Source organism: Neoarius graeffei, chromosome 16 (genome assembly GCF_027579695.1).
Source record: "Neoarius graeffei isolate fNeoGra1 chromosome 16, fNeoGra1.pri, whole genome shotgun sequence".
NCBI classification, from domain to species: Eukaryota; Metazoa; Chordata; class Actinopteri; order Siluriformes; family Ariidae; genus Neoarius; species Neoarius graeffei.
In genome coordinates this window covers 61,634,385-61,658,396 of record NC_083584.1, presented here as the reverse complement: position 1 = coordinate 61,658,396, position 24,012 = coordinate 61,634,385, and the positions used below count along the sequence as shown (strand labels likewise).

At 43.0% G+C, this 24,012-nt stretch overlaps 1 protein-coding gene across 6 annotated transcripts in view; it reads left to right on the top strand.

Moving 5' to 3' along the window:
- Window positions 1–3,816: 3,816 nt before the first annotated feature.
- The window catches only part of naalad2 (N-acetylated alpha-linked acidic dipeptidase 2), a 46,670-nt gene continuing 26,474 nt past the window's right edge, over window positions 3,817–24,012 (top strand). For 4 of the 6 annotated variants that reach the window (XR_009656818.1, XM_060943328.1, XM_060943325.1 and 1 more), the window contains exons 1-3: window positions 7,675–7,752; window positions 12,443–12,548; window positions 12,624–12,810. Coding sequence is in view for 4 of the 6 variants with exons in the window: in XM_060943328.1 (XP_060799311.1) it covers window positions 7,707–7,752; window positions 12,443–12,548; window positions 12,624–12,810 (339 nt within the window). In the remaining 2 variants the exon portion in view is untranslated. Of the gene's footprint in view, window positions 3,865–3,968; window positions 3,997–4,104; window positions 4,178–7,674; window positions 7,753–12,442; window positions 12,549–12,623; window positions 12,811–24,012 lie in introns of those variants that run through there. The other 2 variants (XM_060943326.1, XM_060943329.1) reach the window with 2 other exon arrangements.

Genomic DNA, 24,012 nt, shown 5'->3' with positions numbered 1-24,012 from the left:
GAGACCATGCTCGAAATGGGCATCGTCGAGGAGTCCCACAGTGACTGGAGCAGCCCGGTGGTCTTGGTACCCAAGGCCGACGGGTCAGTCCGGTTCTGTGTGGACTATAGAAAAGTCAACGTGGTGTCTAAATTCGATGCGTACCCGATGCCTCGTATTGATGAGTTGCTCGATCGACTTGGCACTGCTCGCTTTTATTCGATGCTGGATTTGACGAAGGGATATTGGCAGATCCCCTTGACTCCACTATCCCCAGAGAAAATGGCCTTTTCCACACCGTTTGGTTTACACCAATTCATCACCCTTCCGTTTGGGCTGTTTGGGGCACCCGCTACGTTTCAGCGGCTGATGGACAGAGTCCTCCGCCCGCACGCCACTTACGCGGCCGCATATCTGGATGATATTATCATCTATAGTAATGACTGGCAGAGGCACCTCGAACATTTGAGGGCCGTCCTTAGGTCGCTGAGACAGGCGGGGCTCACAGCCAACCCAAAGAAGTGTGCGATTGGGCGGGTGGAAGTACGGTATCTGGGCTTCCACTTGGGCAACGGGCAGGTGCGTCCCCAAATTAATAAGACCGCAGCAATTGCGGCCTGCCCAAGGCCCAAGACCAAAAAGGGGGTGAGACAGTTCCTGGGGCTGGCTGGCTATTACCGTAGGTTTATACCTAATTATTCGGACGTCACCAGCTTGCTGACTGACCTCACTAAAAAGGGGGCACCAGATCCAGTCCAGTGGACGGAGCAATGCCAGTGGGCTTTTTCTGAAGTGAAGGCTGCACTGTGTGGGGAGCCACTTTTACACTCCCCTGACTTTTCTCTCCCCTTTGTGTTGCAGACCAACGCGTCGGACAGGGGGCTGGGGGCTGTTTTGTCCCAGGAGGTGGAGGGGGAGGACCGCCCCATCCTGTACATTAGCAGGAAGCTGTCAGTGCGTGAGGGGCGCTACAGCATGATTGAAAAAGAGTGTCTGGTGATCAAGTGGGTGGTCCTCGCTCTCCGTTACTACCTGCTGGGGCGCCCTTTCACCCTCTGTTCGGACCACGCGCCCCTCCAGTGGCTCCACCGCATGAAAGATGCCAACGCGCAGATTACCCGTTGGTATCTGGCACTCCAACCCTTCAATTTCAAGGTGGTCCACAGGCCGGGGGCACAGATGGTCATGGCGGACTTCCTCTCCCGTCAAGGGGGGGGGGAGTCGGCTGCAGGCCGGACAGCCGCCCGGCCTGAGTCGGGCGGTGGGGGTATGTGGCAGTGGGGGCGTGGTCGAGCACCGGTCTGTGACAGGAGGGCGGAGTCAGGGAAGCTAAGTGGCAGAATCACTGCACCTGACGGCAATTAACCTGTGTTTGCGTGTGTCTCCCCAGTGACAGCGCCCTATTTAAGGAGGGAGAGTGGGAGCAGAAGAGAGCTTCCCCGGACAAGAACACTCGAGTGTGTGTGTGTGTCTCTCTAACGTTTAAATTGTCAGACTGAAAAGTGCGGCAATAAAGCTGATATTTAACCCTGATCTCTGTCCTGCCGTCCTCTGTGCTCCACCCCCACGTACGGAATGTTTACACTAATCTAATCTATCTATCGAGAGCAAGTAGCACAGGCTAATGACCGAGAAACTAAGATTTCGGTCTCCAGACTCTTGTTCCACGCTGAACGCTTGCTACAGTATTTTTCACTCAGACTTAAGTATTCATTTCCCTCTGTATTTTACTGAGTTACTTTTAAAATCAACATCGACAACTACACACAACGGAGCAAGCTGGCAGCCTGCCGCTAATCCCTTACAAAATCCTTTGCCCTGTTGGTATTTTGGTGTCTGAGCTGAAGTCCTAGCTCTAATAGTAACGGTTCACCACTGGTATACAACATATCGGTCGTCAATTTCTCATAAATTTTCCAGACATCGACACATAAAAACACTCACGTTACAACTTATTGTCTTTTTCATTTTCTATTCAGCGGTCGTACGTCATATCTTTAAACACACGTGATATTTGTTTGTTTAAGATTTCTCGCTCCTTTGTCAGTATACCAGGGGGTGTGTTTGGAACTAGCAGCGGTGAAAGTTCTGCTGCTGAACATACAGTAACTATGACAAACTGTTTCCTAAGTAACTATAGCTAGCTAAGTTTTATAACAGCACAGGTTCGTGACTGGTTCACGCAAAATCCAAGGTTTATATTGATGCGCTTGTTGTTGTGAGTGCAGGTTTGCTCTCATTAGCCTTGAACCTCGAAGTTCTTTCAGACGCAGCACACAACAGAAATAAAAAGTCTTGAATGCAGCTTTTCTGTAGCCTTGGCCCGCCCATCCTAAGTGTGACGCAACACGAGGGCCTGTTGCGAGCTTAGTGTGGCAAGGCAAGCTATCTCCAGCTCTTCCAAGCTCCCGAAAAATCGGGAGCCAATCAACTTTAAGCATCTCCAACGGCCCTGGGTAGAGGCGTGTTCAAGGCAGGGACGTAGTAGAACTGCGACCGGAAGCCATAGATTGTTTGCAGAATCTATGCCGGAAGCGCTTCATTCACTAGAAACATTACGAACATGGAGCAGCGGCAAGCCTTTGACACAGCGGTAGATGCTGTATTGAAAGCATTCAACGGGAAGTTCTCATTGAAAACGGAGCAAAGAGCAGCCCTGGAGGTATTTATCTTCTTCCTGTTACTCAAGCAGTTTCCGTCGCGTCACATACGTCAGAGGAAAGAGTGATGTGATTGGTTTAAGCTTCGTCACAGCCTTTTCTGGATTCGACCAGTAGCAAACTGAGGCATTTCAGGGAGGCGGGTCAACCACGCCTTTGGGAAACGGCTGGGCTTAATATCTTTGCCAGACCAAATGCTCGCAGAGCTTTGAAGTCGTGTTAGCCAGACTACCTTTTCTGAGTTGTCTGTATCTTTACTAAAACTTTAAATCATACAAAACAAAAGATGAATTCCTAACTTCTAAATCTGACGTGCTGCAGCAAGGCACGGTGCCGATGGTGCCGGTCCAAAGACTGTGGTGCTCCTTGGCTCGAGGCTTCTGTTCTGTCGTCTTTAATGCGTAATCACACTTTTATACTACTTCCGCAGCAAGTCAAATTGCATCACAGCTTCGTAATAACTACGTTCTTACATTACTAAATGAATTCTTAACATTACTAAGATGCATTTATATTCTTATTCTTCTTATTCTACAAATTAACCAGAAATATTATAACAAAAAGTATTAATGGAAATCTCATCTCATCTCATTATCTGTAGCCGCTTTATCCTGTTCTACAGGGTCACAGGCAAGCTGGAGCCTATCCCAGCTGACTACGGGCGAAAGGCGGGGTACACCCTGGACAAGTCGCCAGGTCATCACAGGGCTGACACATAGACACAGACAACCATTCACACTCACATTCACACCTACGGTCAATTTAGAGTCACCAGTTAACCTAACCTGCATGTCTTTGGACTGTGGGGGAAACCGGAGCACCCGGAGGAAACCCACGCGGACACGGGGAGAACATGCAAACTCCGCACAGAAAGGCCCTCGCCGGCCACGGGGCTCGAACCCGGACCTTCTTGCTGTGAGGCGACAGCGCTAACCACTACACCACCGTGCCGCCCCATTAATGGAAATATTAATTCTAAATGTACATATATGCAATCTATATCTATTTTACATCTCTTACTATGCAAATATGAATTTTCAGTTAAATATAAAAATGGCTCTAACAGTTGTGTTATGTGATGTTACACTTTCTGTCGTAATGAAAGCAAAAAACATGTTGCTCTGGTGACACGATGACACTCCCAGTGAGGTGTGTGTGTGTGTGTGTTGCACAGTGGTTCTCAAACGAGTTTCCTGACCTCAATGTAGTACATTACCAGGGCCAGGTAACACACACACACACACGAGTATGATCACAGAGCTGTGTCTTTTAAGTTAAGGTTTAATAATGTGTGTGTGTGTGTGTGTGTGTGTGTGTGTGTTGTTGCAGGATCCCCGTGTCTTCATTCTGACCACAAGTGAGTCACACATCACACATGTAGTAAGAACGTGGAAGTCGACATGAATTGTGGTGTTTGGGGCGGAGCCAGTGATTAACGATTGCTTCCTTCGCTCTGATTCGTCAGTTCCTGGGATTACAGGTGTCCTATTGGTGCTTGTTTTATTCCTGATGTTTACAGCGTCCTTGCACAGCATACGGTAAATTTATCTGTCGTCTCTTTTTTCACTCTTTCCTTCTCTTTTTCTTCTCTTCTGTTCATATCTCTCCCTTATCTTTTCTTTTTTTAATTTCCCCCTTTTTTTACCTTTCTTTCACTTCCTCACTTCTCTTGTCTTCCTCCCTTGTTCCATTATCAGCCCTCTTTTTCTCCATTCCATTCCTTTGTACTCTCCTTTTCTATTTTTTTCTTTTCTTTTCATTTATCCCTCCATTCGTTTCTCTTGCCCACACTTATCCTACTCCCCTTTTCTCTTTACTTCCCCCCACTCCCTCTCTTTTCGTCTGCTCTTTCCCTCCCTCTTCTGTCTTTACGTCCTCTCTTTACAAGTGGGCACTTGTTGTAAATTGTCAGCTGACCCAGAGCTAACCACACACACACACACACACACACACACACTACAGTGATTACAGTGTCTCTGATTGAAGTGTGTTTTCTGACTCATGGCTGTGTTCAAATTGCAGTGTGCTGGGTATTTCAGTGACCTGCTCTCGTCCTCAATAAGACACGCCCCTAATCCCAGGCCTCTCTGAAGGGCACTTAACACTCGCTCCCTAAAGAGGACTGAGGGCTCTTTCGTTTCATCTCAGCTCCACTTCACTCCTGTTCTCAGTGCACACTTGCACACTTCCCCTAATCACTTTACGTACAGACACCCTCAGTCTTTCCCTTATTCCTTTATTTTTTATGCATTTGTTCTTCTTACTCCCCCATTCTAGCTTTCTTTCTTTGTCTTACTTTGTTTATTCATTTTTAAACGTTTTATTGAAACCAAATTTTATTTTTGTCTTTTCTTTCTTTCTTTCTTTCTTTCTTTCTCTGGATTCTTCATTTATTTTCTTTTTTAATTCAAACATTTTTTTCTTCTTCTTCTTTCTTTTATGTACTTGTTCTTTTTTCCAACTTTCTTTCACTCGTCATTCTCTTATTCATTTCGTTATTCATTATTTTTTCTTGAATCCAGATTTTCTTCTTTGAATTCTTTTTCTGCCAGATTTTCTTTCTTTCTTTCTTTCTTTCTTTCTTTCTTAGTAGGTTATATTGACTGCTTTCGCGTTACCCATAATGCTTTGCCCCTTGGGTGGGTAACCAAACTATAAACAAACTAAAACAACACAGCGTCGCACACTGGCAGTAATCTTTTGAATTTAAATCTCCCTAAAACCTTCAAAGAAGTGTCAAAACTAACTAAACCAAAGTTTAAAGAAATCCATAAAGCCTTTTCTGTGGACATTGAGAAATCAGTCGGTAAAAAAGTGCTTGTAAATATCGTATATTGGCTCCGTCATTGCAGGAGCCAGTTAATTCAGTAGATGGGCAGGAAATCGACAAGGTAGACGCATGGGTGTTAGTACCTGGACGGAAATACGGATTTCCGTCAAAAATAAAATGCCAATATTCTGTTTTTTTTTTTTTTTTAGCTTTCAAATTACCCACCAGTATATAAACGTTTTTTGGTTTGGCACTATAAGCTTTCCGTAGTAGTTGTTCATGATTAGTATGCCGTAAAGCTCCATCTCGGGTGTGTTCGCATGTTGTGCACTGTCGCTGAAATCCAAATACTAGATGATGTCTAGATCACCTTTTCCATTACTTCATAGTATGAAAGTAATGGAAGTAATGGAAAAGGTGATCTAGACATCATCTAGTATGTGACAATAGTTTACCTACATTTAGTGGTATACACATGTAAAAAAATTGTTTTCAGCATTTGATAAAACTGAAAATAGTGTTCTATGAATTTTGGAATAATTCTTTTACTGTATGTAGTAATGGAAAAGGTGATCTAGTATGTGGCAATGGTTTACCTACATTTAGTGGTATTCACACATGTAAAAAGAAAATTTCCAGCATTTGATAAACTAGTTAAACATTGCTGAACAGTCTTAAAATAGTGTTCTATGAATATTTGAAATATTTCTTCTGCAAATAGTAAAGAAGAAAGTTGATTTGCTACCATCACTATGTAGGCTGTTGTGTGGTACAATAGCTAGCTATTATCTAGTGTGATATTTACCTGTATTTGAATTTAAAATTGTGGTCCAACCATTAAAATTATTTTGTATATATAGACCATATTATGTCTTGAATACTCACTGTTATTTTTCATTTATAACCTTGCAAAATGGGCTCAGAAAGCACCTCAGAGCACTGTATTTTCAAAAATTTTCTGGGGGTGATCCCCCAGACCCCCCTTGCGGGAGGGGAATACCCCCTCCCGCACCCTCCCCGCGCTCCGCGCACCTTGGGCTATAAGCCCAAGGCGCTGCTTCGCGCCTTGCCGGTGTTGCCGGCTCGTTCGGCTGCTGCGCACCCTCAGCCTCTGGCTTCAGTAAGTTTTTTCAGTCAAAATGACTTCTGTCTGCTAACACCCACAGGTAGACGAATTCCTATATCTTGGGGGCCACATCAATACAGCCCACGACATTGACACTAAGATCGGTAAAGCGTGGGGTGCGCTGCACTCATTGTCAAAAGTCTGGCTCTCACCAATTAGAAAATCAACCAAAATGAGACTGTTCAAGGCAACCGTAGAGTCAATTCTTCTTTATGGTGCAGAATCCTGGACATTAACCAAGTCTCTAAGGAGAAAGCTTGATGGAACATACACTCGCATGTTGAGAAAGGTCCAAAATGCCTCTTGGCAATCGCACACCACCAACAACTCACTATATGGTAACTATCCTCGCCTTTCTGCCGTCATTCGACAACGCAGACTAACATTAGCTGGTCATGTGGCGAGACACGAAGAAGCTGCCGGTCGTGTTCTTTAATGGACTCCAGATGCAAAAAGAAACATTGGGAAACCCAAAACAACTCTAATCAATGTTCTGGAAGAAGACACTGGTCTCAGAGGGGATGAGTTATTGACTGCGATGTTGCGATGAATTGGAGGAAGAATTTCATTCGTGTCACCGATCACGCTAAAGCTAAGCTAAAATATCGTGTTGAATGCTTTGAACATCTCTACTTCAGGTGACAGTGAGTCAGCAGCCTTCTCCGTCTGTCAACATGGGGGTTCCAACAGTTACTGACGTGGATAAGTTAAAAGATCAGCAGAAGAGCTGAGAAAGATGGACACTGATCATAGGAGAATCCACAGTGAAATGGAATACCTTGAATACTGAATGATGGAATTAATTTATTGCAAAGATATAGAAGATAAAAACTCAGCCGGGTCACTTTTGACCCATGTTTTGCATCAAAGGGTTAAACATGTTTCATTTCATAAAGCACCTCTTTCTTTCTCCCCCCCCTTTCTTTTTATCCGCCATATGTTGTCCCGGTTTGGTTTGTCAATGATTTTAAATAAATAATATTATTTATTTACATTGCATTCCTCACGCTGCATATCCTCCAATCACGTGCTAGTATGCAAACAAGCATGCTATTATGTCTCGCTGTCTCACACCCCCTAAACCCAGAGTCCAAACGTGTGTGTGTGTGTGCCGTGTGGACTTTTCTCTCTCACAAACTTTCTCGCGCGCACTTCAGTGGGAGTGAAGAAGATGCTCGTGCCCTGGCTGCCGTGGCTCACCGTGGGCTTGATCATCGGTAAGCTTGCACATGTGCTTATGTGGTGTGTGTGTGTGTGTGTGAGAGAGACAGACAGACAGCGGGTGGCTCATGCAGCACGAGTCAAGAATAACGGTATCGGGTTCAGTGGCTGGCTGTTCAGCTTCATGAGCCCCAGTGTGTGTGTATGTGTGTGTGTGTGTAAGAGCGAGAGAGACCTTTAACCCCAACCAGCTTGCTTTCTTATCATTAACTGCAGAACAAAACTAATGAATCTGATCAGTAATGAGGGCCAAATGAGGCTCCGAAGCGTGTATCCACTAGAAGGGGGCGTGGCCAGATGAAGCCCCTCTTCGAGGCGCGTACCATTTAGCAGAAAACCACGTGACTACATCACATCAGTGTTCCACCACTTTGCACCCAGCAAACACAAAACGTTTATAAAACGTTTCATTTGGGTTGCATTAAGGTTAGGTTTTTTTAAACGTTTATGAAACGTTTATGAAACGTTGGTGAAAATTTAATAAAGTCATATTTGCTGACCCGTGGCACATTTTTTATCATCTCTTGGTATTTTTAGATATTAAGATGTCATAATGATTGTATTACAATTATCAAAATAATCAGTAAATGAGTAACGTTTTATTGACGTTTTATAAACGTTCTCTTTAAAACGTTTCATTCACAACGTTTATGAAACATTTATAAAACGTTATACATATTCGGCGACTTCTGGCTAAAACAGATAATATTAAAATTTCTACAATTAATTGTGTGATTATAAACACTACATGATGACGTTTTTAAAAAGTATCAAAAAACATGGGAATAATTTTATGGAAAATAAGTGGTTGTATAAACGTTTAATAAACGTTGAAAAAAAACCCTTCGATCTAGCTAAATATTTTTTAGATGTATAGATCTAGATAGATAGATAAATCATTAAATGTGTGGCTCTAGTCTCGTAATTATCAAGTATGGTTTGAATAATTTGGATAGACGACCATTCATCGTTTTATATTTGCTAAAATACACGCCCTTTTGGCCCTGGCATTTTGTTCGCCCTGCGCCTGCGCGACCTACATCTTTGCGCAGGCGCAGGGACCGGAAGTAGCGCCATTTTGAGCGTGTTGCTGGTGGGACAAGATCGAGAAGGCCGGGTCCACTTAGAAGTTATCTTAGAAAATCTCCTTCATCGAAGGCTCGCAGTCTACTTTTCAAGAGTATCTTTATCATTTTTGCTGTTCATGAGGGCTTTATATGTAAATGTGAATATTGTCTATGTAAAAAAACTGCTCTCAAATCGGTTTTGTTGAACTTGCAAAGAGGAATGAAGTAAACTTAAGTGCAATAACAAAAATGTGTTGTTATAAGTTTAACAGGTATTAACATGTTTCTAATAACGTTTCTAAAACATTAAAGAAACGTTTTACTATTGTTTTTAAATGGTTTTAAGAAACGTTTATACAGTGTTTTAAAAAACGTTTCTGAAACGTTTCCAGAAAGTTGTATGATGGTTTCCAGAATGTTTTTCAAACGTTTATATAACGTTTTTTCAAACGTTTATAAAACGAAAAAATTGTCCACAAATTTTCGTTTTATAAACGTTATTTTGTAACGTTTCTGAAACGTTAGCCAAACGTTTATACAACGTTATATAAACGTTTTTGTGTTTGCTGGGCATATAATTTGCATAATGTTCCATTTCAAAATAACTGTAATAATAATAATGGGGCTTTTCCACTACCAATGCGGCTGAGTCGGGCTGAGCCGTGCGGTGCTGAGTTGGGCTGAGTCGAGCTGAGTGGGGCTGTTGGGGTTGCATTTCGACTACAACCGCGCTGAACCGTGCTGGCTGGAAGTGGGTGGACACATTGGGTGGAGTTAGTGAAAGTGGGTGGACGTCACGTGATGTCGTTAGGCGGCGTAAACAGTGACATCAGTGACCTTTTAAGCGGTAGTCTCACGACCTGGAGAGTAAACAATAAACCTGGAGGACATGGAGTCGTTAGTGTTGCTGGTCTTGGTGCTGTGGCTTGTTGTCACCGACAACGCCAACAGATACTGGCAAGAGCGTATAGATGAGGCGAGGCGCATAATTTGTCGTAATTCTTCTTCTTCCGGGTTTACAGATGGTGGTTAAATCCCAGCGTGCTCACGGGACGTGTGTGGGCGTGTGAGGACACTCCTCCTCACCAATCAGTGCACAGGGGAGTGTCTGCTCACGCCCCTAGCCCCACTCGGCTCGGTTTGGCTCGCTTCAGCCCCACTCCAAAACCGTGTGAGTTTTGGGGGCTGAGCAGGGCTGAAGCGAGCTGAGTCGTGCTGCTCTGAGGTAGTCGAAACGCGAGCCGTGTTGGGCTGAAGTGAGCTGAAAAAGGGTAGTGGAAAAGGCCCATAATAATAACTCTAATAAGTTTTTTATGTGCATTCTTGTTATTTGGTGTCTACTCTTCTTATTCTCTCTCTCTCTCACACACACACACAGTCTCTTTGTATGAATTCATGCTCAGTATATTTGTGTCTGCACCAGGGCCGCTGACAGCTTTGGCTGGGCCGGGGACAAAATGCTCTGAATGGGCCCCCCCTAACAACCCCCCCCTGGGCCAACCCACACACACACCCACCTCTCTTATCCCAGTCTCTACTCACTCCAACCCTTAAATGACAGGTATTCAAAAAGGTATTCCTAAACTCATGGATAGTCTACTATAATCACGCGATTGGGGTGCTCTTGAAGGAGCAGCGATGGACGGGGGATTTCGGGCAGGGCTGGGGGCGAACATAGTACACTGTGCGTGCGTACTGTCCAGTGTGAAAAGCAGAGAAGAACACAGCACTCGAGAAACGGCGGGATATGATTGCGGGCTAATGTGAATATTCTTAGCTTCAATCAGATATATGAAACACGATGTTATTAAGCCGTTGTGGTTATGAAATGATTCAATGCCCTGTGCGTTTGATATGGTGTTCAGTGTGACTTGCTCTCCCCTCGTTTGTAACATGAATTGCGTGCCGCGCGTGCCTTGGTTGGGGTTACTTTACGGGGCTGGAAAAAGTTGGCTGTGTCTTACCTGGCTCAGCTGCCCCACTGCCTTTGCTAGTACCTGCTGCATCATCCCAATCTTTTTTAAAATATTTATGCAGTGAGCCCCTGAGTCTCTTGGTTTCTTCCTCTCTTTTTCTCTTTTCTTTTCTGTGCTCCTGACTTGTGCATGTTGGCAAATGGCACGCACGCTGATTGTCGAAGCGCTATGATCGAACGATGTGGTTTTTTTCCCCTTAATCAAAGAGTCAGACCAAACCATTTTTGCATTAGGGGTGGTAGGGGGTTCTTGACGCCTTTTTCAAAGACAATAAAGGCAAAAGATCTAGAAATCATTTATTGAATGCAAATATAGCACATTTCTCCCCCAAATCAACACATTTTGAAATGAAATAAAATAATTTAATCGCAACTTCATGAGAGCCCAGTTCTGGGCCCTCCCCATTCCTGGGCCCGGGACAACATACCCGTTTGTCCCCCCCTGTCAGCGGGCCTGGTCTGCACAATAAAAAGGTATCCATAAACATAAAGAGGGTAATGTGTGTGTGTGTGATGGGCTGGGAGTTCTGCTGCAGCCGTAACCACCACGGAGTAACATTTACAGGAACCTTTACTGTTTTGGTTTTTTTTTTTAGGAACAGAATGGTTTGACTGTGTTGGGATTGAGGTAGTTCCTTTTCTCACACACATGGTCTTCTGCTCAATGATAGCAGGGCTTCGTCTGACACGCCCCCTTCTACTCGATCCGTGCTTTGGAGCCTCGGCTTCAGGCGGCCCTTCACTAATAATCAGCAAAGTTTTAATTTAAAGACCTAAAGAGTGGGGGCATCGTAGCTCAGGTGGCTAAGGCGCCATACCATAAATCCGGGGACCTGGGTTCGATTCCGACCCGAGGTCATTTCCTGATCCCTCCCCGTCTCTCTCTCCCAATCATTTCCTGTCCTGTCTCTATGCTGTCCTATCCAATAAAAGGTGAAAAAGCCCCAAAAAATATCTTTAAAAAAAAAAGACCTAAAGAGTTTTATCGACTTTGGAATCCAATATAATGTGTGTAAATAAAAACGTACAGTCTTCTCTTTTCGGCTGCTCCTGTTAAGGGTTGCTACAGTGGATCATCATGATGCATACGGTATATTTGGCTTGGCATAGGTTTTTACGCCGGATGCCCTTCCTGACACAACCCTCCTCAATCTATCCAGGCTTGGGACTGGCACTAAGTATGCACTGGCTTGTACAACCCAAGTGGTTGGGGATTTTACCGAACCTGCATGTCTTTGGACTGTGGGAGGAACCTGGAGAAAACCCACACAGACACGGGGAGAACATGCAAACTCTACACAGAAAGGCCCTCTCAGTGGTGATGCTCAAACCCAAAACCTTCTTGCTGTGAGACGACAGTTATAACCACTACACTACCATGCTGCCTGATGAACATATACAGTTTTTGAAATATCTACAGGGGATGAAAGGCGTATTTAGTGACCCGCACCGACCAAATGGTGTTTTAGACTCTTGTTGAACGACATGAAACAGTTCTTGGTAACAGACGGGCTCTGATGTTTGGACCCTTGTATGCAGCTTCTGTGATACACATGATACACATCTGTGAGTGTTAAAGCAGGGGAGTGCAGATGTCTCTGACAGTCCAGAAGTCCAGCAGTTTAAACTGTGTTTTCATCTTAGGTTTGTTTGTGAGACCTGCTGACACACAGCATGAACAGCAGACGCATGACTTCCTGCCGGAGTTCTTGGATGAAATCCATGCAGGCAACATCAGACAGTATCTTAGGTACGTACACACATATTCACACTGACCTTCGCTATAGTAGATCAGCCAATCAGCTCCCTTCTTTCTGCTGAACAGGAAGTTCACACGTCTGCCCCACTTGGCAGGAACGGAACAGAACCTACAACTGGCTGAACAGATTCGGGAGGAGTGGCTAGAGTTTGGGCTTGACTCGGCTGAGCTTGTGTGGTATGATGTTCTGCTCTCGTATCCGAACACGACCAGGCTGAACTACATCTCTGTAGTGGACGAGCACGGGGACGAGGTACATTCTGCACGATACACCACACCACCTAGTAGAGCTGTGCGGTTAACCGAAAATTCGGGTTGGTTCAGTTCTTTTTTTAACCACTGAAAATCATAACTGAGCATGTGCAAAAATACCGGAAGTCTCGGTCCTCGTGTGTTCTTATGTGGTAGCGAAAATTCGAAATGTCCGGCAAGGATAACACTAACAAAGCAAGCACAACTTTATTCATCACACGCTTGTGAAATTCCTCTCTGCATTTAACCCATCTGAAGCAGTGAGCAATGAGCACACACACATACCCAGAGCAATGGGCAGCCATGCTAACAGCGCCCTGGGAGCAGTCGGGAGTTAGGTGCCTCGCTCAAGGCCGTCCCATATTAACCTAACCGCATGTCTTTGGACTGTGGGGGAAACCGGAGCACCCAGAGGAAACCCACGCAGACACAGGGAGAACATGCAAACTCTGCACAGAAAGGCCCTCGCCAGCCACGGGGCTCGACCCCAGAACCTTCTTGCTGTGAGGCGACCGTGCTAACCAGTTACACCACCGTGCCGCCCAAACGCAAGAAGACACTCAAGACAGAAGCTCTGTCTGGAAATATTAAAAAAAAAGAAGACAAGAAACAGAACTGTGCAGTTTGCACAATATGCCAGAAGATCATTAGTACTGAATATGGAAATATGAAAAACCTAAGAAAACATATTCAAAGCAAACACAAGATGGCGTATGCCGAGTTACGCAAATTAACTTAATCTCAAACTTCAAAAAGATCACGAAAGGTGAGTTAACAATTGTTTTAAGAGATATACCAGACATTGAGCCTGTCATTGGTTTGATCAATTTACGGTACAGCTCCAGCCATCGTTTTTGCACCAAAAACTGCCTGTAGGACATAGGCTTAGCTAGCCAGCCGTGCAGCCGTGTTTTACACGGCCAGTTCTCAAAAAACACGACCATAAATCCCCAAACACAGCCTATAAATTTTATACTAGTATACTAATTTTATACTAAAATTTTGTGAAATTTTGTTGTTTTGTGAAGTAATTTTGTGCATTTCTGTGGACATTTTTGTTGACGATCAGGTTTCTCAGGGCGTGCCCGGCACACGCTTTCCATATATGGAAGTTAAATCGAGAAAATCAAATTTACCGCCAAAAATGTAGCGTTCTTATTGGTCAGACTTCGAAACGAGGCTTGAATTGAAGCAAAATACTACGAGCTTTGGGGGCGGCACGGTGGTGTAGTGGTTAGTGCTGTCGCCTCACAGCAAGAAGGTCCGGGTTCGAGCCCCGTGGCCGGCGAGGGCCTTTCTGTGTGGAGTTTGCATGTTCTCCCCGTGTCCGCGTGGGTTTCCTCCGGGTGCTCCGGTTTCCCCCACAGTCCAAAGACATGCAGGTTAGGTTAACTGGTGACTCTAAATTGAGCGTAGGTGTGAATGTGAGTGTGAATGGTTGTCTGTGTCTATGTGTCAGCCCTGTGATGACCTGGCGACTTGTCCAGGGTGAACCCCGCCTTTCGCCCATAGTCAGCTGGGATAGGCTCCAGCTTGCCTGCGACCCTGTAGAACAGGATAAAGCGGCTACAGATAATGAGATGAGATCTTCGTGAGTTTTTTATCATACAAGCATGATAAACATACTGACAGAAACTTTATACTTTATACTTTACACTTTCCTATGTGCCCACTGTCAAATAATATTATAGTTGGTCCTAAATCAGAGACGGTCTCTTGCCTGGAGCCAGCCATCGCAGAGCAGCTTGTGTTTCTTGGACACAATTTAAAACAATGACTGTCTGACTAACACTGATATGTGATGGATATTGTTGCACTTGATACAAAGCTGAACATCTGTAGTCTCACTCACAAGGCCTGATTATCTCATCAGACCAGATTTGTTGATTTGATTTTGTTGCATCATTTTCAATTTTTTAAATTTTTTTGTTTATTATCCTACAAGTTTAGCCATTCTGGCTTTTTTTTTTTGTCTGTTTAATGCAAGAAACATTATTTTTACAGTAATATGTTTTTATTTTGTTGATTATACAATGGCTATAAAAAGTCTACACACCCCGTTAAAATGATCGGCTTTTCTGATGTAAAAAAAATGAGACCATGATAAATAATTTCAAAACTTTTCCCACCGTTAATGTGACCTATAACCTGTACAATTCAATTGAAAAACAAACACATCTGTTCGGGGGAAAAACATAAAAAAAATAAAAAATGTACAATAAGCTGGTTGCATAAGTGTGCACACCCTTACACTAATACTTTGTTGAAGCACCTTTTGATTTAATTACAGCGTTCAGTCTTTTTGGGTTCACACCTGCCATCAACTAAAATGACTCTGATTAACCCCAAATAAAGTTCAGACATTTACTCAGTTGCCTCCTCCAGCAAAAGCCAGGGTTCACAGAGAGCTTACAAAGCATCAGAGGGATCAAAAACATTTCCACGGCATTAGATATACCATGGAGCACAGTGAAGACAGGCATCAAGAAGTGGAGAAAATACGGGACAACAGTGACGTTACCAAGAACTGGACGCCCCTCCAAAATTGATGAAAAGACAAGACGAAAACTGGTCAGGGAGGCTGCCGAGAGGCCGACAGCAACACTGAAGGAGCTGCAGGGATTTCTGGCAAGTACTGGTTGTGTACGACATGTGACTACAATCTCCCGTATTCTCCATATGTCAGACTCTATGTATTTCTCCATAGGGTCAAAGAAAAACATCCAGGCCCGGCTAGATTTTGCAAAAAAAAAAAAAAATACATCAACTCTCCCAAAAGCATGTGGGAAAATGTGTTCTGGTCTGATGAAACCAAGGTTGAACTTTTTGGCCACACTTCCAGAAGGTATGTTTGGCGCAAAAACAACACTGCGCATCACCAAAAGAACCCCATACCCACGGTGAAGCATGGTGGTGGCAGCATCATGTTTTGGGGTTGTTTTTCTTCAGCTGGAACAGGGGCTTTAGTCAAGCTGGAGGGAATTATGAACAGTTCTAAATACCAGTCAATTTTGGCCCAAAACCTTCAGGTGTCTGCTAGAACGCTGAAGATGAAGAGGAATTTCATCTTTCAGCACGGCAATGACCCCAAAAAAGTTTTGGAACGGCCCAGCCAGAGCCCAGACCTAAACCCAAGTGAAAATCTGTGGGGTGACCTGAAGAGGGCTGTGCACAAGAGACGCCCTCATAATCTGACAGATTCGGAGCGCTTTTGCAAGGAAGAGTGGGCAAATATTGCCAAGTCTAGATGCGGCAGGCTGATCGACTCCAACCCAAACAGACTGAATGCTGTAATTAAATCAAAAGCTGCTTCAACAAAGCATTAGTTTAAGGGTGTGCACACTTATGCAACCAGTTTATTGTATGTTTTTTTTATTTTTTATGCTTTCCCCCAAACGGATTTGTTTTTCAATTGAATTGTACAGGTTATAGGTCACATTAAAGGTGGGAAAAGTTTTGAAATTATTTATCGTGGTCTCATTTTTTTACATCAGAAAAAACGATCATTTTAGTGGGGTGTGTGGACTTTTTATATCCACTGTATATACGATATGAGATATGGACATGATGCATCATAGTTGAACTTGATTTAAACCAGTCGTGTTGACTGCTGAGTTAGTTGAATTTTGCATAATTTTTGTTCAAGTTTGCTTGTTTTTGTTCCTTACTTCCAGCAAGTTTCGCTGTTTCTGTAGGTTTGTTATCTGTTTAATGTGAGATACTTTATTTTCACTTATTATAATTTTATTTTATACCATTGAGCAAAGTTTGCCACATGCTTTTTTGTTCTGAAATAAAAACCGACCTGAGGTTTTTTTTTCCTCAAAAAAAACCCAAACCCGAGGTGGAAAATTTAGGAACTGCACAGCTCTACCACCTCGTCCCTCACTTCTCCTCCTGACAAATCCCAATCCAAGCCCCTGATCCCTGATTACTATGGAATCAATTTTGTGCCAAAATGTTCATACAATACTTTTGAAATATCAAACAAAAACGACAAATCAAAATACAAAAAAAAGTCAATTTTTTAGACTGGCAAACAAATTATTCGTGTAATCGTGCAAAATATCAGTCTATTACTCTTCAGAAACCTTTTATTTTTGTTCCGCGTCTTTCTCAGTTTTGTTTGACGTAATTTATTTTGGTTGCAATTCCAGCTTTCTCGTTTGCGCTCCCTGACTTTTTGCTTGCAGTTTTGGCACAAACTTGACGTGTGGGTGGGCTGTCCAGGAATGCATTCCCATTGGGTAACTTGTGTTTGACTGACAGCTACGCTCAGCCATTCCCTACTCGGATTCTGGCGGACTGTTTGACGAGTGACCGATCCATTGACGGTAAACAAGGATCGAGTGGACTTCAGTGACGACTATGATATTGAATTAATTCAACAAAGTGTAAATTCAATATCATAGTCGCCACTGAAGTCCACTCGATCCTTGTTTACCGTCAATGGATCGGTCACTCGTCAAACAGTATTTTGCACGATTACACGAATAATTTGTTTGCCAGTCTAAAAAAATTGACCTTTTTTTTGTTTTTTTGTATTTTGAGTTGTCGTTTTTGTTTGATATTTCAAAAGTATTGTATGAACATTTTGGCAGAAAATTGATTCCATAGATTACTGACTTCTAACAGAAGGTTGTAGGGACGGTATCTGTGAAGATACTCAGTCATCCAGGTACATAGATTACTATGTACCTGGATGACTGAGTATCTTCACAGATATGTTTCTACGCACTTTGGGATGAGTTCCCTTCGACTGGTGCGGGAGTATGAGAGGACTTCCAGAAAACTGGCAGACATCTTAGCCAGAGAGGATCGTTCATTTTTGTCAACCTGGAACGACCATCACTGAACAGAGGTGGGTGTCATCAGCCACCTACAATGCAGCCATCAGCATTCTGATTCGGATTCTATGATGATCCATGAGAGGATAAATACTTGATACTCCCTGTTAGACAGACAGAACTGAGGATGCCTTTCGGACGAGAGGCGAAACGTCTTCAAGACTTTTCAAGCAAGTCCAGTTGCTCTCTTCTACCAACCACAGGTTGTAGGGACGGGTATATCTGTGCACTTAAATGCTCCAAAACAGGAATGAACAAACAAGTGATACACTCCTAAGACCAAATCATCAACTTATTATTCACTTATTTATCTGAAAGCAGTTTTTCTTGATTTTATATTTTTCTGTACAAACCACAGTGCAAAAATTATATCTGAGCAAGTAAGAAATACAGCATTTAGGCAAATGTAGCAAATATTTCTCCTCAGTGGGATTACTGTATTCAGAAAAATGATTATTCAACAAATTTCAATCTTCAGATTATCTGGTTCTATTGAGCGAATTCTAGTTCAAGCATATTTTTAGTGACGTAACAGCTGTGGCTAGTTATATATTACATGTACGCTTGAGGTGTATATTAGCCCTGATGTAAGGACTGGAACAAATAACATACCTGTAATTATTGTAATTATGAAGTGGCACACACGGGCTCTGTTCATACCTAGCATTAACACACGTCCTGCGTGATCAGACTACTAGTAGACAGCTGTAAGGACATCTGATCACATCTGGCATTAGACTGCATCTCCACATGCATCTCGAGTGACCACTTGTGATCAGATATCACTTCCCTGCCCTATATGCAAATAAATATGTACAGTGCCTTGCAAAAGTATTCACCCCCCTTGGTGTTTGTCCTGTTTTGTCGCATTACAAGTTGGAATTAAAATGGATTTTTGGAGGCTTAGCACCATTTGATTTACACAACATGCCTACCACTTTAAAGGTGCACATTGTTGTTTTATTGTGACACAAACAATAATTAAGATGAAAAAAACAGAAATCTGAAGTGTGCATAAGTATTCATCCCCTTTCATATGAAACCCCTAAATAAGAGCTGGTCCAACCAGTTCACTTCATAGGTCACGTAATTAGTTGATTAAGATCCACCTGTGTGCAATCAAAGTGTCACATGATCTGTCACATGATGTCTGTATAAATCAACCTGTTCTGGAAGGACCCTGACTCTGCAACACTGCTAAGCAAGCAACATGAAAACCAAGGAGCCTCCAAACAGGTCAGAGACAAAGTTGTGGAGAAGTATAGATCAGGGTGGGGTTATAAAAAATATCCCAAACTTTGACTATCCCACAGAGCACCATTAAATCCATTATAGCAAAATGGAAAGAATATGGCACCACTACAAACCTGACAAGAGAAGGCCCCGCCCACCAAAACTTACAGACCAGGCAAGGAGGGCATTAATCAGAGATGCAACAAAGACAGCAGAGATAACACTGAAAGAGCTGCAAAGATCCACAGTGGAGATGGGAGTATCTGTCCATAGGACCACTTTAAGCCGTACACTCCACAGAGTGGGGCTTTATGGAAGAGTGGACAGAAAAAAATATGGCCACTGCTTAAGAAAACACGTTTGGAGTTTGCCCAACAGCATGTGGCAGACTCACCAAACACATGGAAGAAGATTCTCTGGTGAAATGAGACTAAAATTGATCTTTTTGGCCATCATGGGAAATGCCATGTGTGGCACAAACCCAACACCCTGAGAACACCATTCCTACAGTGAAGCATGGTGGTGGCAGCATCATGCTGTGGGGATGTTTTTCATCTGCAGGGACGGGAAAGCTGGTCAGGACTGAAGGAAAGATGGATGGCACTAAATACAGAGCAATTCTGGAGGAAAACCTGTTTGAGTCAGCCAGAGGTTTGAGACTGGGATGAAGGTTCACGTTCCAGCAGGACAATGAGCCTAAACATACTGCTAAAGCTACACTGGAGGGGTTTAAAGGGAAACATTTAAATGTCTTGGAATGGCCTAATCAAAGCCCAGACCTCAATCCAATTGAGAATCTGTGGCATAACTTGAAGATTGCTGTACACCAACGCAACCCATCTAACTCGAAGGAGTTGGAGCAGTTTTGCCTTGAGGAATGGGCAACAATCCCAGTGGCTAGATGTGCTCAAGTAATAGAGACATACCCCAAGAGACTTGCAGCTGTAATTGTAGTGAAAGGTGGCTCTACAATGTATTAACTTGGGGGGGGAGAGTGAGAATACTTATGCACACTCCAGATTTCTGTTTTTTCATCTTAATTATTGTTTGTGTCTTAATTATTGTTATTGTGTGTGTAAATCAAATGGTGCTAACTCCCCAAAAATCCATTTTAATTCCAGCTTGTAATGCAACAAAACAGGACAAACACCAAGGATGAATACTTTTGCAAGGCACTGCATAAGTCAGTGGCTCAGAGCCCTTTTTCTGTTTTTCTGTACATACCCATGTATCTGTCTGTATAATCTGGAACACGTACAGGATTATAATAAGGTGTTAAAGAGTTTTATGAGTTTTAAAAAGGAATGCTTTTCCTTTTCCTATGCTCCCCCCCCCCGATTCTTCACAGGTCAGTCAGCTGAACCACAGAGAACATGCTCCCTCGGCAGTTTTACACAGCACCACACGATTACATCTTTCTCATTTATGTCATCATTTAAAAGGCGGGCCGTGCTCTTGTATGAAAATAGACTATGAGTATACATGAATATGTCTTTAATCTGTTCCGAGTTCATTTACACCACATTCTCGAATCTGATTGGTCAGGAGGTGTTGATTAATTCTCCATAACAGCAGGTCTGACAGGAGGTTCAGAGTAATTCCACATCGCAGGTTTATTTATATTAATGCGCTCGTTCTAATGTTACCGTTTCTGTAGTAACAGTTTACCCAGGGATTTCTACTGATGGACGTACTGTGTGTTCTAACACTAATACTAAACATTAAAAAGAATAATAAACTAAAAAAAATGCATTGTTATTTAACAAAGACAGTTGTTGGGATGGTGAGGTTTTCTGTTAATTGATGTTTATTGAACATTTATGGAAGGAGTCTCCACTTTTAGTGCTTTGTTACAGGAAGTTTTCCACCACATGAAAGTCTTCATTTATGTTTTATTGGTAACACAACCTACTTCTTATGAAGCTGAAGGTTGTTGAGGGGATGACTGTTATAACTTTATAATAACAGGAACTAACCTCTGCAACATTTCATGTAATGATAAATGGATAAAAAAACAGCGTGTAATTTACAGTTGTGGTCAGAAGTTTACATACAGTGACTTGGATATGAATGTCATGGCAATCTTTGGGCTTTCAGTGAGTTCTCTGAACTGTTCTTTTTCTGTGGCAGAATGATTGTACAGCATAAAACACTAGAATTTGGTGCACAAGTTTTAATTTTCTTTGGGTTTTCAGAAATCAACACAGGGTCAAAATTATACATACAGGGTCAAAATTATACATACAGCACACCTAATATTTGGGTAAAATGTCTCTTCGCAAGATTCACCTTGACCAAACATTTTTTGTTTACCATGAACAAGCTTCTGGCAGAATTCTGGTTGGATATTTCACGACTCTTCATGGTAAAATTGGTAGAATTCAATTCAATTAATTTTTTTCTTGGCATGTGTGAAGGAAATTTAGTGAATCAAGTCAACTTTATTGTCAAATATGCTATACATGCTCAACATACAGGACAGATGAAATTTTAGTCCTCTCTGACCCACGGTGCAAACAGGCATTGCAATAAATAAAAAAAGAATAATTGAAATAAACAATATAAACAGTATAAACACTCTAGATAAGAAATAGACATAGACTAAACACTCACAGGTATATATACATACACACACACACACACACACACACACACACACACACACACACACACACATAAATTGGAGCAAAGGGACATAAAATAACAGTCAAGGGCACTTGAGGTATAGCAGATAAACATGAAATAACCAGTATAAACAATAAACTAATAGTTGTTAAAGGAACAGTCCACCGTACTTCCATAATGAAATATGCTCTTATCTGAATTGAGACGAGCTGCTCCGTACCTCTCCGAGCTTTGCGCGACCTCCCAGTCAGTCAGACGCGCTGTCACTCCTGTTAGCAATGTAGCTAGGCTCAGTATGGCCAATGGTATTTTTGGGGGCTGTAGTTAGATGCGACCAAACTCTTCCGCGTTTTTCCTGTTTACATAGGTTTATATGACCAGTGATATGAAACAAGTTCAGTTACACAAATTGAAACGTAGCGATTTTCTATGCTATGGAAAGTCTGCACTATAATGACAGGCGTACTAACACCTTCTGCGCGCTTCGGCAGCGCATTGATACGGAGCTCAGATATCAATGCGCTGCCGAAGCGCGCAGAAGGTGTTAGTACGCCTGTCATTATAGTGCGGACTTTCCATAGCATAGAAAATCGCCACGTTTCAATTTGTGTAACTGAACTTGTTTCATATCACTGGTCATATAAACCTATGTAAACAGGAAAAACGCAGAAGAGTTTGGTCGCTTCTAACTACAGCCCCAAAAAATACCATTGGCCATGCTGAGCCTAGCTACATTGCTAACAGGAGTGACAGCGTGTCTGATTGCGTCTGACTGACTGGGAGGTCGCGCAAAGCTCGGACAGGTACGGAGCAGCTCGTCTCAATTCAGATAAGAGCATATTTCATTATGGAAGTACGGTGGACTATTCCTTTAAGGTGAGGTAGTGCGGAATAGTGCAAATGAGAGAGGTAAAGTGAAATGTGCAGTCCCTGAGTTCAGTGTGCGAATGAATGTTGAGAGTGTGTGTGTGTGTGTGTGTGTTGGGGGGGGAACTGTGAGGGTGACATGACGTCAGATGCTGAAGGGGGGGCAGGGGGGTGTGCTGGCAGAATCTGTGGCAGGGGGCAGAGGGGGGAGGAGGGGCAGAACAGGGAGGGAGTCGAGCCTCCTGACCGCCTGGTAAAAGAAACTGTCCTTGAGCCTGCTTGTTTTGGCCCAGAGAATCTGCAGTCTCCTCCCCAACGGCAGCAGGCTGAAGAAGCTGTGAGATGGGTGGGTGGGGTCACCTGCAATCCTGATGGCTTTGCGGGTGAGGCGGGAGTTATAGATTTCCATAAGAGAAGGGAGAGAGACACCAGTGATCCTCTCAGCTGCTCTCACAATGCGCTGCAGAGTCTTGCAGCAGGACACGGTGCAGGCGCCGTACCACATGGTGATGCAGCTGGTCAGGATGTTCTCAATGGTGCCTCTGTGGAATGTGTGCATGATGGGGGGCCGGAGCTCTTGCTCTCCTCCATTTGCGGAGGAAGTACAGACGCTGTTGGGCTCATTCCTATTCTCTGTGTTTCTGTGTGTTGAGCTCAAGTGGCCTAGTGTCCTGAAAAACGTTGTTTTTCCACATGCTGTAATCGCCTTTCTGTGGCCTTGGCTGGTGATAAGCAGGGTGTCTGAGTTCCTGTTTTAAACTTTACTTAACTTTTATTCTATTTTATTCTGCTTTTTTTTAACTGAATTTTTACTTCATTTTATTTCTACTATTGTTTAATGCTTATTATTTTTCTTCCCCATTTATTTTATGTAATTTTATTTTCTATTGTTTACTGTTTTGCTTTTACTTCTGTAAAGCACATTGAACTGCCACTGTGTATGAAATGTGCTATATAAATAAACTTGCCTTGCCTTGCACATCCCAGAGCACGCCAGGTGCACGCTTTAACAAAGTTTCATAGAAAATCTCGAGCCAATCACGTGAAGATGCAAGCAGTAAGTGAATGCCTTTAGAGTATAATAGATAACAGTCACTAAGATACAACTCAGAGTGAGCGTACTCTCAGCATCACTGAAGTGGTGTCTTCTTCTTCTTCTTTTCTTCTTCTCTTCTTCTTTTTTCCTTTCCTATTTTATATCTCTGTTTTGTATGATCTACTATAATAAATAACTGAAAAGACAACTGCTAAGCGTTCTAAAGTGTTTATTAGGAGTTTCCATTACACATGGACTCGACTTAAAGGCACAGTCCATATATTTTCAATTGGGTTGAAGTCAGGACTTGTTTTAAGCTTAATGTTAAAACACCACAACCAGCTCTGATGCGTGTTTGGGTTCATTGTCCTGTTGTAACTCTCAAGTTGTGTTCAAGTTTCTGATGGTTTATGCTGAAGAATCCTGAGGTAGTCCTCCTTCTTCATTATTCCATCCGCTTTGTGCAATGAACCAGTTCCACTGGCAGCAAAACAGCCCCAGAGCATGATGATCCTACCACCACCACCAGCTGGTACAGTGTCCCTCTGTACATGGTGGTCATTGTGGCCAAACAACTCAAGTTTTGTCTCATCTA